At 38.4% G+C, this 14,519-nt stretch overlaps 1 protein-coding gene across 4 annotated transcripts in view; it reads left to right on the top strand.

Moving 5' to 3' along the window:
• Positions 1-14,519, top strand: part of PRR16 (proline rich 16) — a 232,040-nt gene that overhangs the window by 156,026 nt on the left and 61,495 nt on the right. For 2 of the 4 annotated variants that reach the window (XR_013814539.1, XR_013814540.1), the window contains exon 2: positions 940-1,837. Coding sequence is in view for 2 of the 4 variants with exons in the window: in XM_079791101.1 (XP_079647227.1) it covers positions 940-1,695 (756 nt within the window). In the remaining 2 variants the exon portion in view is untranslated. The remainder of the gene's footprint in view (positions 1-939; positions 1,838-14,519) is intronic. The other 2 variants (XM_079791101.1, XM_079791100.1) reach the window with 1 other exon arrangement.

Here is a 14,519-nt window from a genome sequence, read left to right as displayed (position 1 = left end):
GTCTGTGGCATGTTTTGAGTGGTGGTTGTGACTTGGGTCTCTCCCCAATTGATAGCAGGCATCTGTGAATTCTGTGTCCATGAGAATTTTCTGTCCCCTTCCCCTACCCTGTCCTAGAGGAAGGATTTCATTGTCTGTGTCTTAGAGGTTAGAGGGGTTTTGTCATTTCTCTACTTCTTAAAGCTTTAGTTTTGTAAAGAAAGAGGTCTGAGTTATGGGTGGGGTTTTGAGCCTATTTGCCTAGGAGGGACTCTTTCCAGTGTTTCCCCCTGCCCTCAGTTTCCCAGGTGAGAGGCACATGAAAAAGGGCAAGTTGCCTTGTCTGGCATGACAGCACACGCTCTGCCTTTAGTCATTCATTAACATGATAGCTGGTTTTTTACTCGCTTTGGTGGAGGCTGCCTCTTTTCCTGTGATTTGCCGAAGGTGAAACAATCTTTGTGTCCTCTCTATCCTAAGAGAGCTTGAAACTCCTTGCAGTTCTGTTCATTCGGTTGTTTTGTGATCCTAGTTTTCTGATGGTCCAGTCAAGTTACGATTTTGAAAATGGCCTGGCTTTTTCTCATTTTTAGCATGAGATTAATGTTCTCCCGTAGATTTCTATATGCTAAGCAAATCTCATCCTGTTGTTTTTAAAAATCAGGATTGTTTCTGCATCAGGATTTTATCTTTGGTGGATATAGCAGTTAGCAATAAAATGTATGCATAAATAGTGTATTATATTCTAAGCATGTGAAATCATGATGTTATCAGTTGCCACTCTTATGGCAACTATTCTGTAAATTCATTGAATGAGAACATTGTGCGGTAATGGAATACACAATTCAACATTAGTCAAGGCTCCCATAGTGGATCACAGCTAGCCGGGAAGACATTGTTTCTAGGATATTTTGCTTTGGGGTCATTTTTCAACACAGTTCCCTTGTCCTTTCCAACCAGGTGGTTGACCAGATTGATACCCTGACCTCTGACCTACAGCTGGAGGATGAGATGACTGACAGCTCCAAAACGGACACCCTGAATAGTAGCTCAAGCAGCACGACAGCCTCCAGCATAGAGAAGATCAAAGTGCAGGCCAATGCACCTCTCATTAAACCCCCAGCACACCCATCTGCTATCCTCACGGTCCTGAGAAAGCCAAACCCTCCACCGCCTCCACCACGGTTGACACCCGTGAAGAGTGAAGACCCCCAAAGGGTGGCGCCCGCTGTCAATCCTGTCAAGACCAATGGCACCCTTCTGCGGAATGGTGGCTTACCAGGAGCACCAAACAAAATTCCCAATGGAGACATCTGCTGCACACCCAGTAGCAACTCGGACAAGGCGTCCGTGCAGCCTCTGATGCATAGACCTGAAAAAGACAGGTGTCCCCAGGCAGGGCCTCGGGAAAGGGTTCGGTTTAACGAAAAGGTGCAGTATCATGGCTATTGTCCTGACTGTGAGACCCGGTATAACATAAAAAACCGGGAGGTCCATTTGCACAGTGAACCTGTCCAGCCGCCAGGAAAGCTTCCTCACCAAGGCCCTCCCCGCCCTCCTCCACCGCATCTCCCTCCATTTCCACTTGAAAATGGGGGATCGGGAATAAGCCACAGTAACAGCTACCCCCCTCTCAGACCTGCAACTGTGCCTCCTCCCACTGCACCAAAACCACAGAAGACGATCTTGAGGAAATCAACCACTACAACAGTGTGATGTATGCCATTTAAAAACACTTTTTATTTTATTTTAATTTTTATATTATAAACATAATAAGTAATGAGCACTTTCTACTCAAGCAATAAAAAGCCCAAATATATTAATCCTGCATTCAGCAAAGTGGCATAAAAATCACCTGGTAAGTATGCAGTACATTGTTATATCATGGGTGTACACGGTTTAAAAAGTTGCATTATCAGAAACCGCAGAATAATGAAAAAGCTGAATATATTGTTTTTTCAATTGACCTGTAACAGTGGCTTGTAGTTTCAAATCATTTGATTTACTATAAGAGATGGGATTAGATTGATTTTATTCATGTGTAACTTATCTATATTAATAACATATCATACTATTAATTTTGACCTAATGCTTTTTAATAAGAAATTTTAATATTGAAGGACCATTTCATTATTTTTTTTTCTAAAGATGTTTGTTACTAGTTTTGCATTATTAAATTCTGAGGAAAATGCCAAAAAGTTTATTTTCTATACTAAACAATTAGAATTAACTATATGTTCAAATATATAGATAATGAAAGATTTGGTGTGTGGAAATATCATGCCAATAGACAGTAGATAATAGCAAAACCAAATGTTCCTCAGAATAATAATGAAGCAGTGGTGCAGTTAATCCCATGTTAATACTCATCAAAGTGGGTAGTAACACGGACAGAGTTTGGATGGAGAAGATCACAGTGAATTATGTGAGATTTTTCTAAATTAAATATCATAATCAAGTCATGAATATAACTTTACACATTTTTATAGTATATATTTTGGTACCTCAAGGACCATCTATTGAATGCCTCCTACACTGCCAATCCCTCCACCCTTCTCACACCCACGTTTTTCCAGGACACAACTTAATCCAATACATGGAAGTGGTGGGACGATTTGCCTCCTTGTATCAGCAAGTTCTCTGCCTCCCTGAGGGAATTCCATTGATAGATGAATCATAGGGAAAAATAAAGATGCTTCTAGAACAGGATGTTTTTAGCATTCGCCTTAAGGTGATTCCCCTGAGAGTTGAAATATACTAGGGGTCTTTGTTATTCAGTAGAAGGAAGAGAAAAATTCCTTTGCTTCTAACAGCCAATAAAGGTGTGTTTTTGTTTTAATTTAGTCCAATTTACCAGTTTAGGTCACTTGTCACCCATGGACCAAATTTACTTCCCTATTATCATGATTTGAACTTAATTGATATTTGACCCTGAAACTAGAAATGAGTTTATTTCCCCTAAAATCATGATGACAGGTGCATACCTAAACAATATTTGTCCATTAAGTGGCAAGAGTAGAGAGAGTCATCTTTAGTGAAAATTTATTTATTGCACAACTTAATGAAGAGTTCTGTCATTTTTTTGACTAGTTCACTTTTGATCTTTAAACTTTAATTTTTGTTGCTACAGAGAAATCATATTCAGTTATATTTCCTTGTTGCCTTTTTCAAATTATATCATGGTAATTTAGAATACTATTTTTAATAGCTTTCTATTAAAAGATGATATAATATTTTAGGCAGAATGACTGAAAGATAATAGGCTTTATTGTTTAAAGAAACAAATGAATGAAAACAAAGAGGATACTCACAATGATTTTCATTCTGTGTTTGTGGACATGAAGGTAATGTAAGTAGGATAAATCTAATTTTTCAGAAAGTTACAAAACTTAAGACCAATAATCAAGAAAGGCCATAATCAAAATTTATTAATTTTATGATCAGTATGTTTAATAAATATGAGTCAGGTAAACAAATAATTGATTTATTGAATAGCAAAATAATATATTCTTAAGTTTTTAATACACACATTTAGCTTGATAAAAATAAACCCAAGGTTTTATTATCTTTCTATATTTAAATAATATTTTCAAATGTTCATCCAGTGTTAGACCTTTTGGTATGATAAATAGTCTTAGAAGACATCTTTCTTCCACAGCCTATAACTGAGACCCAATAATCCTATCTAATAAAAGAGTAATATGCAAATTGACCATCATTCCAACACACAAGATGGCTGCCCCCATGTGGACACAAGATGGCCACCACAAGATGGCCAGTAGGGGAGGGCAGTTGGGAGGGACCAGGCCTGCAAGAGAGGGCAGTTAGGGGCAATCAAGCCTGCAGGGGAAGGAAGTGGGGGAGACCAGGCCTGCAGGAAAGGGCAGTTGGGGGGGACCCAGACCTAGCAGGGGAGAACAGTTAGGGGGGACCAGGCCTGCAAGGGAGGGCAGTTGGGGGCAACTGGGCCTGTAGGGAAGGGCAGTTGGGGGGGGACCAGACCAGCAGGGGAGAGCAGTTAGGGGCAATGAGGCTGGCAGGGGAGGGCAGTTAGAGGTGACCGGGTTGGTAAGGGAAGGCAGTTGGGGGGGGGGGGGAACCAGGCCTGCAGGGGCGGGCAGTTGGGGGGGACCAGGTCGGCACGGGAGGGCAGTTAGGGTGACCAGGCTGGCAGGGGAGGGCAGTTAGGGGTGACCAGGCCTGCAGGGGAGGGCAGTTAGGGGCAATCGGGCTGGCAGGGGAGCAGTTAGGCATCAATCAGGCTGGCAGGGGAGTGGTTAGGGGGTGATCAGGTCGGCAGGCAGAAGCGGTTAGGGGCAATCAGGAAGGCAGGCAGGCGAACAGTTGGGAGCCAGCAGTCCTGTATTGTGAGAGGGATGTCCGACTGCCCTCTGGACATTCGGGCAGTTGGACATTGGGGCCTAAACGGGCAGTCGGACATCCCTTGAGGGGTCCCAGATTGGAGAGGGTGCAGGCTGGGCTGAGGGACACCCCCCCCCCCCCCGCTCCGTGCATGAATTTTGTGCACCGGGCCCCTAGTTAACTTATAATTTCATACATTGATTACTCTGTCGATATCTGGGAACCAATCTGAATCTCAAAATAGAGCTTCTTAGCAATCACAAATCATCCACAGAGTAGATAACTTATTTGCAATAAATCCAGTTGAATAAGTTCAATAATTCAAGCTGGTTGAGTATGGATATTGAGCCAAAAGCCTAAACACAATCTCTGAGGTTTAAATCCATCTCTCTGCCTCAAAGTGAAGACAAAGCTACCCCATGAAAGACCATTGTTTAAAATACGATTAGTGACATATGCCCAAACTGCAAGATCTGTTTTTATTTAACACATTTATAAGCAACTATTGGCCTGGAACGCTGAGTTAAATCCCAAGCTCAAAAAAAAAGTTATAATTATTGACCTTCTTCTCTTATTATAGCCAATCATATAATCAAGATTAAGTGTTAGATTACAACAGTGTTAGGACTTTCTTTTGACTTTATTTGCTCTATATGCTCCCCCTTTTTCCATTAATATATGGAATATATTAGGCCAATAAGGTATTTTTTGTTTGTTTTGCTGATGATTTGATAACATTCACTGAAATTTAATTATTTCATATGAATATATACCACATTTATATATTTGTAAAACATAGAAAGCAATTAACACAGAGCATCATAATATTTGTCTGAAATCTTGTGATTAAAGTGTAAGGGACTGCAATTTTCGCTATTAGCCAACATTGCTTTCAGAATTTAAATTCTGAACTGCAAGCTCTGTGCATCATCCATTAAATTATCATAACACATGGTATATACTGTATATTTCCTATTCCTGAAGATTCCAAAGTAGAAATGCTTTCCTCCAATCATTAGTGGGAAGTTATTTTTTACATTATGCATTTGAACACTTTTAAATCACTTAATCCATACAAAGGACTATGGACTAACCTTCATAGTCCTTTGAAAGGGATGTTTCTGCAAAATAAAAAATGGTAATACTGCTTATGACAATATCAATTCTTAATGAAAGGCATAATATATACTTTAAAAATGTATCATTCATTAATTAAATTGGAATAGGAAAGGTTTTTGTTTTGTTAATTTAAACAAAGATTATCTCACTTCTGTGATGGGAGATTGTTGTGTCCCAGCTGATGAAAGGTAAAAAGAAAGTAAAAATTGACCAAAGTTCTCTTTCATGTCCTGGTAGTTATAACAGTTATAAAAAGAAACGAAACTGATATTTTTAGTTCATGCTTAAGCTAAATATAAAATATCTGCTCAAAAATACAGGGCATACAAAAAAAGAGAAATTTCCCATTCTTTCAATGTGATATAATTATATTCATACCTCCCCTCATTAGTTTAATAATATTCTAGAAAAAATGAGTCTATTAACTGAAATGGTTTCATTAACATAAAATTCTTGTCTTTGAATTATGCCTGCATATAATAACTTAATGAATAAAGAAATAAGGCACTGCATTATATAGCTTTTTTCTGACAAATCAGTAGTTAAGTTGCTTATGGCAAAACCAAGAGCAGCAGCTACACAGTCTCTGAAACTATGCAAGACCTCTTAGCTACAGGTTCTAATTACAGCTCTTTGTTGATCCTCTATGAAGAAGAGCCTGAGTGGTTCCACTTGGAATTGCACCGGGAATGGTGTAGTCAAGTCATAAATCACTGCCTTAACTGAATTGTTTTCCAGGGAATACATGCAAAAAATGCAATGTCAAGTCTTGTAATTGTCCTGATTCAGTTTCTTTCTCTCAACTTGGTTAGTTGTACATCTTACTATAATATGCACTCAAATTTGTAGCAAAAGATAGCATTGTAATGTACTTCAGTGATTTCTAAGTGAGGGAATGATTTATGAGCAATAAAAATTCATATGACATAATTGGGTAAAGTATACAGACTCTGATGATTAGTAGACACTATCAGAAAATCACACAATGTTTTTTGGTTCGATTTGACACTGTATTTCAATTTTTAGACTAAACATTTTGGAGTGTTAGAATCATTCTCAAGTTTTCTGATTGTGAAGTAATGACAGATGTGATGCTACAATGAGGGCACACAGCAGTGTTGAACATAAAACTGTAGTTAACCATATCTTTGTGGAACCGCAATTATGTAGGCTGTCATTTTATTGGATACTAGGGGCCCGGTGCATGAAATTCGTGCACTGGGGAGGGGTCCCTCAGCCCAGCCTGCCCACTCTCACATGCTGGGAGCCCTCAGGGGATGTCCTACTGATGGCTTAGGCCCGCTCCCCATTGGGAGTGGACCTGAGCCACAGTCAGGCCTCCCTTTGCGGGAGGTAACCGGGATGATCAGGGGAAGGCGCCAGCCCCATCACCCCATTGCTGCAGCCACTGCCAGCCACCACAGCCACCAAGGTATTTTCATCAACACGAACTCCAGTCCCTTCACCATGAAAAAATGACAACTTTCTTTAGGCATTTTCAAGATGTGTCTTTCATAGGATATGACATTTCTTTCTTTATTTTTCTTTTTAGCCTCACCTGAGGATATATTTCCATTGATTTTTTCCCCTTCCCTCCGATCCCAGGCTCAGCCCCTGCCCAAGCCTAAAGCCTCTGCCTGAGGCTTTAGGCTTGGGAAGGGGGCCCCCCACCCCGCCCCTCTGATAGCCGGCTGGGAGTGACCTGGGTGCCTAGGAGGTTCCCGGGACCCAGGTATGTATGCAAATTAACCGCCATCTTTGTTGGGTTAATTTGCATACTCACTCTGATTGGCTGTGGGCGTAACAGAGGTATATTCAATTTACATGTTTCTCTATTATTAGGTAAGATTCTTGGATTTATCATTCTGATCTTTTGGGTGAAAACTAAAGTGGGACATACAGAAGATTTGCAAATAAACTCATTTTAAAATGTAAGTAAATCAACAAAGGTATAGATTTGGTTGCAGGCCAAGGTAAAATAAGGAGGACATATTGCTTATAATTTATAACTTCTAGAGTTATAAAAAACTAGAGGCCCAGTGCACAAAATTCATGCATGGGGGGTGTGTCCCTCAGCCCAGCCTGCACCCTCTCCAATCTGGTACCCCTCGAGGCATGTCCGACTGCCCATTTAGGCCCGATCCCGGTAGGATCGGGCCTAAATGGGCAGTCGGACATCCCACTCACAATCCAGGACTTCTGGCTCCCAACTGCTCACCTGCCTGCCTTCCTGATTGCCCCTAACCGCTTCTGCCTGCCAGCATGATCACCCCCTAACCACTCCCCTGCCAACCTGATTGATGTTTAACTGCTCCCCTGCCAGCCTGATTGCCCCTAACCGCCTTCCCCTGCAGGCCTGGTCCCTCCCAACTGCCCTCCCCTGCTAGCCATCTTGTGGTGGCCATCTTGTGTCCACATGGGGGCAGCCATCTTGTGTGTTGGAGTGATGGTCAATTTGCATATTGCTCTTTTATTAGATAGAATAGAAGCCTGGTGCACAGGTTTGGGCCAGCTGGTTTGCCCTGAAGGGTGTCCCGGATCAGGGTGGGTGTTCCCTTGGGGCATAGGGCGGCCTGGGCGAGGGGTCACTGGTGGTTTGCAGGCCGGCCTCGCCCCCCGGCAACCCAAGCAGAGGCCCTGGTATCTGGGATTTATTTATCTTCTATAATTGAAACTTTGTAGCCTTGAGTGGAGGCCAGGGCTGGCCAGGAAGCTTGGCTTCCTCCATCACCGGGGAAACTCAAGCCTCCTGCTCGCTCCATGGCCACAGCCAGCTTGGTTGGGTTAATTTGCATACTCGCTCCTGATTAGCTTGTGGACATGGCTTTTGGACGTAGTGGAGGTACGGTCAATTTGCATGTTTCTCTTTTTAGTGTAGATAGGTAAGCTAATAGTAACTGCTTTGTAAAACTTTACATACATTAGAGTTTCATATTAATGCATAAAGTAGTTATTATCCTTATTTACAAGTAAAGAAATTTAGGATCTCAGTTTCAGTATTTTATTAAAATCAACCTTTTAAAGTGATTTGGATAGTATTTTAGTGACATCCTGACTTCCCACAATTTTCCCCCACAACATCATCATTTAATTGTGTTCTTCATAGCACTGAACTTTGCAAAAATTTTCCTTTATTCTTAGCATTTATTTTGACGCTTGAAAGGGGTTAGTTAATGTTGTTTTGACATTCTTAATATGTTTGATCTTTGCAGAATATGAAAGTGATCTCAGGCAATTTAGCTACCACATAAAATGAATGAGTTGCTGAATAATGAAAGCCTCATTTTTCTCTTGTATTGTAAGCGGCTTCACCTTTCAGGTTTTTTTCCAGTGAGTTCAAAGACTGTTGATTATGTTGGTTGCTTTCCCTAAGAAGTTCTGATTTCATCGTTTTAATGCTATTTGACCCTGAATATGTCACTTCCATTACTGGTATTTCATTTTTGAATTTCATCTACTTAACCTTGACCCCTACAGCTCTAAGAAAAGCAATAGATCCACTCCATGGAACCACTAAAAAGCAGTGCATGGGAGATGTCTCTAATAAAATAATTTCTATTCTTTTGTTACTAGACTATAGATATCATTTCCCATGATTTGATAATGTAGTTGTCAACTCTCCTAATCATCAAAGGGGATTTTGAGCCAACTAAATAAAACAGTGTGTGCCCTCAAGTGGGTTAGGGTTGATGTTGATAAGACATATCTAACCCTTCTCAAGCACTAATTTTATGCCAAACACTCTTCTACATGTTTGTATGTATTATTTTTTTCGCACAACATTATTTTTTCCTTATAAGAACCCAGTGTCTTAGACACTATTATTACTATTTACATTTTGCAAATGAGGAAACTATCGCACTGGAGACCTGCTGCGCAAGGTCGTATAGGCAGAAAGTAGTCAAGCCAGAGGAGCAAGGCAGGCAGGAAGCCTCCACAGCCCAAGTTCCTCACCGTTCAGAAATGCCTACAGCTCAGCCCTTGCGTTGTATAGGGGTCATCTTAGAGTTGAAAGTCATTTCATTGAAACTTGCCAGAAGAAGTTGTTGGAAGATATAAAATAAGAGGAAAATAAGTGTATTTCTGTTAAGATAAATTAGTCCGTGTATGCTGAGGTAGCAAGCAACCCCAGTATCTCAGAGCCATCGAGTTATATCCTGCTCCCTCAGAGTTCATCCTGAGTCCAGGAGACTCTCCAGGCAGGAATCTCTCAGGCAGTCATAATTCAGCCATACAGGCTGCATTGATTTTGTGGAACCACCCTCTGGTCCAGCATCCTCTTCCAGGACCACCAGAACAGAGAAAGGGATGACTAGAAACTCTTTCCTGTATTTTTTTAACCTCAGGCCCTATATGTGTCATGGGCCAAAACTAGTCGTGTGGCCCTGCCTATAGTCCCCATATGCCCAGAAAGAAAAGGAGATCCACATATGGGTAAACAGTCCTACCACCACTCTTTCCAAAGGGGTAATTTTTTGGTGTGTGTATAATATGACTATATTAGAGACTATTATGTATCTCATTTTCTTCCTTTCCCCATTTCCTGCTGTTCATTTAATCTCACCATAAATTGGAATGTCATCTTATTTTAAACAAAGATGGAGAGGAAAGGAGTGAATCTGACAACAGCCCTGCTAACAAGGTAGAGGGAATTGACAGCATTTACTAAGAAGATGGATGAGTTTTATGACAGCCTTTTCCTACCCTATTTGCATTCTGTCCAAGGATACACACCAACTACATTAGGTAGTTCAACATTTTAGAATTGCATACTAAATTTTCATTAGTTAAATTTCTAAATAAAGAATGATAGATAAACCTAATTTGAAGACATGTACTTATTGATCCAGAATAGTCAAAGAAATATGGAAATCTACTACAGAAATTTAGGCCCTTGGTAATGTAAATTATGACATGTAGTTATAATATTAATTTAGAGGGCAGCATATTAAGATAAAAGCATACATTTAAAACCAGAGTCCTGGATTTGTGTCTCAATTTTCCCAACTTCTAAGTCACCCTGGTCAAATTGCTTAATGAGTTCAGAGGCTTGCTTTAAAAGGACGATAATGGTGCCATTCTTTCCTAGCTAATAGGGCTCTCGAGTCATTAATTATTCTCCTCCCCTTATATATTCTGAGCTCACCGAATCCTCCTTTACATGTAAGGGGCAAGGAAAGTAATAGCACATCCCCAAATGTATGTTTAAGCCATCAGGACTATAAGCTTTAGCTATTTTATAGGCAGCCTTGCGAAAGGTAAGGTAGATGAGGCAACATGGATAGGCAACTTCAGGATTCAACAATCTACAGCCTTCAGAGCTATCGAATAAGCAGAATCACCACATTGCAATACCTCATGCTTTGCATATATCAGAAACACCTTCCAAACTGTACCTTATAGTATATAAGTTCTTTGGTTTATCTCTTCTCTTTCCTCCAATCCCCACACCAATGTATGTTAGTCTGTTCCATGCCTCCGTGCTTCGGGTCTCTTATAATTTTGTTGGTCTCTTATGCTAAGTGAAATAAGCCAATCTGAGAAAGACAAATATCACATGATCTCACTTATTTGTGGAGTCTAATGAACAAAATTAATCAATCCTCTTGGTTGGAGCTAAGTATACTCTGTATGGCAACATAGCTAATTACTATTTATGTTTTGTTTTATATGCAGTTATATTATTTGTTTAGGTTGAAAGCTCTTCTGCTGATACAGAATGGGTTACACACACTCAGTCATATCCTGTTTCAATTAGTTGTTAAACTTCAACTCCTTTTCAGCACGTCTCTCTGTGGTCACAAAAATAAAAATGATGTGCATTCCCTTTACTTAATTTTGTCTTGGCCCTGTACTTGTTACCCAGATTGCCTGGTTTTACACATCTTATTTCTACTGTAGTTAAATTGATACCCTTAACCATGCTCCACTATGACCCAATTCCCTAACACTTTTCTCTGTGTTTCTCCTCTCAGGGTATCACCTTCCAGCATGTTGTTATAAGGCCCTAATGATTTAATGAATGTGTAGATACTTTACAAACTGTAAAACCTCAAGCAAATGCAAATCATTGTAATCAGTTTGTGATACTTCTTGCCAAATTACCCATCTTCCTTGTTAATCTGGTGGGTTGCTTTGTATTTGCCTAGATTATTGCTAATGATATTTTATTCATCTCATTTATAAACTAATTAGTTTACTTAAATTTTTTATAGTTATTATTATCAAATAAGCCTACTGGTTTTTTCACAATTTAGCCAGTTGATATATAGAACTCTCATTTTTTATTTATTAAATTTTGTGAATTAGCAAGTCAGACAATGAACATGATAGAAATCTGAGGTGACTACAATAATAAGTATAGGTTATTACCTGCTTTGACAATGTAGCTTAGTTTTAATTATTTATGATAATATTTAATAGCATATGAGTAAATCCATTTAGAATATAATGTCAGACTAATTAATTTCTAATAGTAGTAGAATTTTATAAATAGTCTAAAATGCTTGTTCAAGTAAGAATTTAAATCACCAAGCTTTTGTCCAAACAAGGGAATGTTTGTGTTTATGGTGAAAAATATCATTAATTGGTGAGATGGATTTAATTAATATTTTCAGAGCATTTCACCACAAAGCAGCGGAATATACATTCTTATCATGTGCATATGAAACATTTTCTAGGATAGACCACATGTTAGGACACAAAACAAGTCTCAATAAATGTAAGAAGACAGAAGTCATATCAAGCATCTTCTCTAACCATAATGGTAAGAAACTACAAATTAATCACAAGAAAAAGACATGGAAGCTAAATAATATGTTAATAAACAATGAACAATGAATGGGTTAACAATGATATCAAGAAAGAAATCAAAAGATGCCTTGAAACAAATGAAAATGAGAACACAACAATGCAAAATCTATGAGACACAGCAAAAGCAGTCCTGAGAGGGAAATTCATAGCATTACAGACATAACTCAAGAAATAAGAAAAATCTCAAATAAACAATCTAACTTTATACTTAAAGGCATAGAAAAGAACAAGAAAGCCCAAAGTAAGTAGAAGGAAGGAAATAATAAAGATCAGAGCAGAAATAAATGAAATAGACTCTAAAAAAATACAAAAGATTAATGAAACCAAGAACTGGTTCTTTGAAAAAATAAACAAGATTGACAGATCTCTATCCTGACTTATCAGGAAAATAAAGAGAGAGGGCCCAAATAAATAAAATCAGAAATGAAAGAGAAGAAGTAATGGTGATATGACTCCACAGAAATACCAGGGATTATAAGAAAATATAACAAATAACTACATGCCAACAAATGGGACAATTTGGATGAAATGGATAAATTTTTAGAAACAATTTTCATAAGCCGACTCAGTAAAAATCAGAAGAGGGTAAAGGGTTAATAAATGGTGATGGAAGGAGACTGGACTTGGGGTGGTGAACACACAATGCAATATACAGATGATGTATTACAGAATTGTACACCTGAAACCTATATAATTTTATTAACCAAAATCACCCCTATACATGCAATAAAAACCCTTTATTTAGTGATATTATAAATTCTGACAAAGCATTAACTATTGTTTAGCTTTAAACAAAGTCTGATATATTTGAGTACATGTTATAGCGAGGTACCTTTCTGAAGGACTAAGAACTAAAGTTATTTTATCACAGTGATTTATGGCTTAAGTGTAAGTATATAAACATTTCTAATAACAGTCCAAAATGCTCATCTCAAACTCTTCAGGACAAAAAAGAATATTTAAATTTATTTCACTGCCTTTTTAAAACTTCAGAGTTGTATCAAATAACTATGGTATTTTGCTTGATATTTGAAATACAGTACTGATACTTTTTAAAATAGATTACTTTTTTCTGATTGGACTCACTATCAATATTACAGAGAATTAATATTAAAAGCAGCTCTTGCAAATGACTTCCCAATAAATCTTCTCAACACCAAAGCCCCAATTTTCGGTTTTATCTTCTGCATCTCCCTTTATCCTTTTACCCAAGTAATTTTTATTTTTGCCAAGTCTTTTTTTTTTTTTAGAATATTATTCCCAATGATACCCTCCTCAGAGAGGCTTTTATCTCCTCAGTTTTCATGTTACATTTGCCACATGCCTGGTCACTGGACCTCTTACCTGAGATTACACTACATTCTGCTGATATCCAATATAGCAATTTTCTTTTCATCATTTCATCTCGATCCAGAAATGTCAAAAGCTCAGGATAATCCACTATTTAACATTTTTCACTCTGGGCTTAGCAGTGCTAACCAGCAACCCTTCTAAGGCTCCTTTAATAACTTCCCAATCTAGGGAACACAACACTGATAAGAAGGCTCCAGCCGAGTAGGCTAAATTACTGACCCTCTGATATGCCCTACTCATTGCCAATTTCTATACATTCTCTTGGACATGTGGGCCCAGCCTTTTATGGCTTTGTAAATGTTGCTCTGAGATTTTCAGCATTTATCCAAAGCCTTTGCTAATCAATCAATCAATCAATCACTTACTCAATAAAAATTGAAGAAACTACAATGGTAGAATTGGTACATCACAAATTAAAAATTCAAAAAACAAGCATAAAAATGTATATGAGCAAAAGTATCCAACTAGTAATTAAATAAATGTAAATTTAAGGCTGTATCTTTTCTTAAATTAACAATATTATATAAAGGCAGTTATTTACCATATTTATTCCCACCAGCAAATCATAAGGTGTTAGAGTAGAAGACACTACAATGATTTAATCTAGTCTTTTCACTTAATAGGTTAGTAAATTGACCTCCTAGTAGGACAGATAAACTCATGTAAATTCATGCACAGAAATGTAAGTTTCCTCACTTGATATATAGTTTATTCCTATTAACATAAAACAAGCAGTTCCCATAGAAGACAGATTGCTAATATTGGTGTGTGAGAATCAGAGTTTTGGCAAAGAAGAAGAAACAAGCAAGAAAATTTGAACTAATGGTGTAAAGTGCTGTCACATATGCAGAAAGTGCTAGACAAAAAGGAGGAAGGGAATGGAATAAAATGAA

Source organism: Cnephaeus nilssonii (assembly GCF_951640355.1).
Source record: "Cnephaeus nilssonii genome assembly, chromosome: 2".
Taxonomy (NCBI): domain Eukaryota; kingdom Metazoa; phylum Chordata; class Mammalia; order Chiroptera; family Vespertilionidae; genus Cnephaeus; species Cnephaeus nilssonii.
Note: the sequence above shows the minus strand (reverse complement) of the source record. Positions and strands in the feature narration are given on the sequence as shown.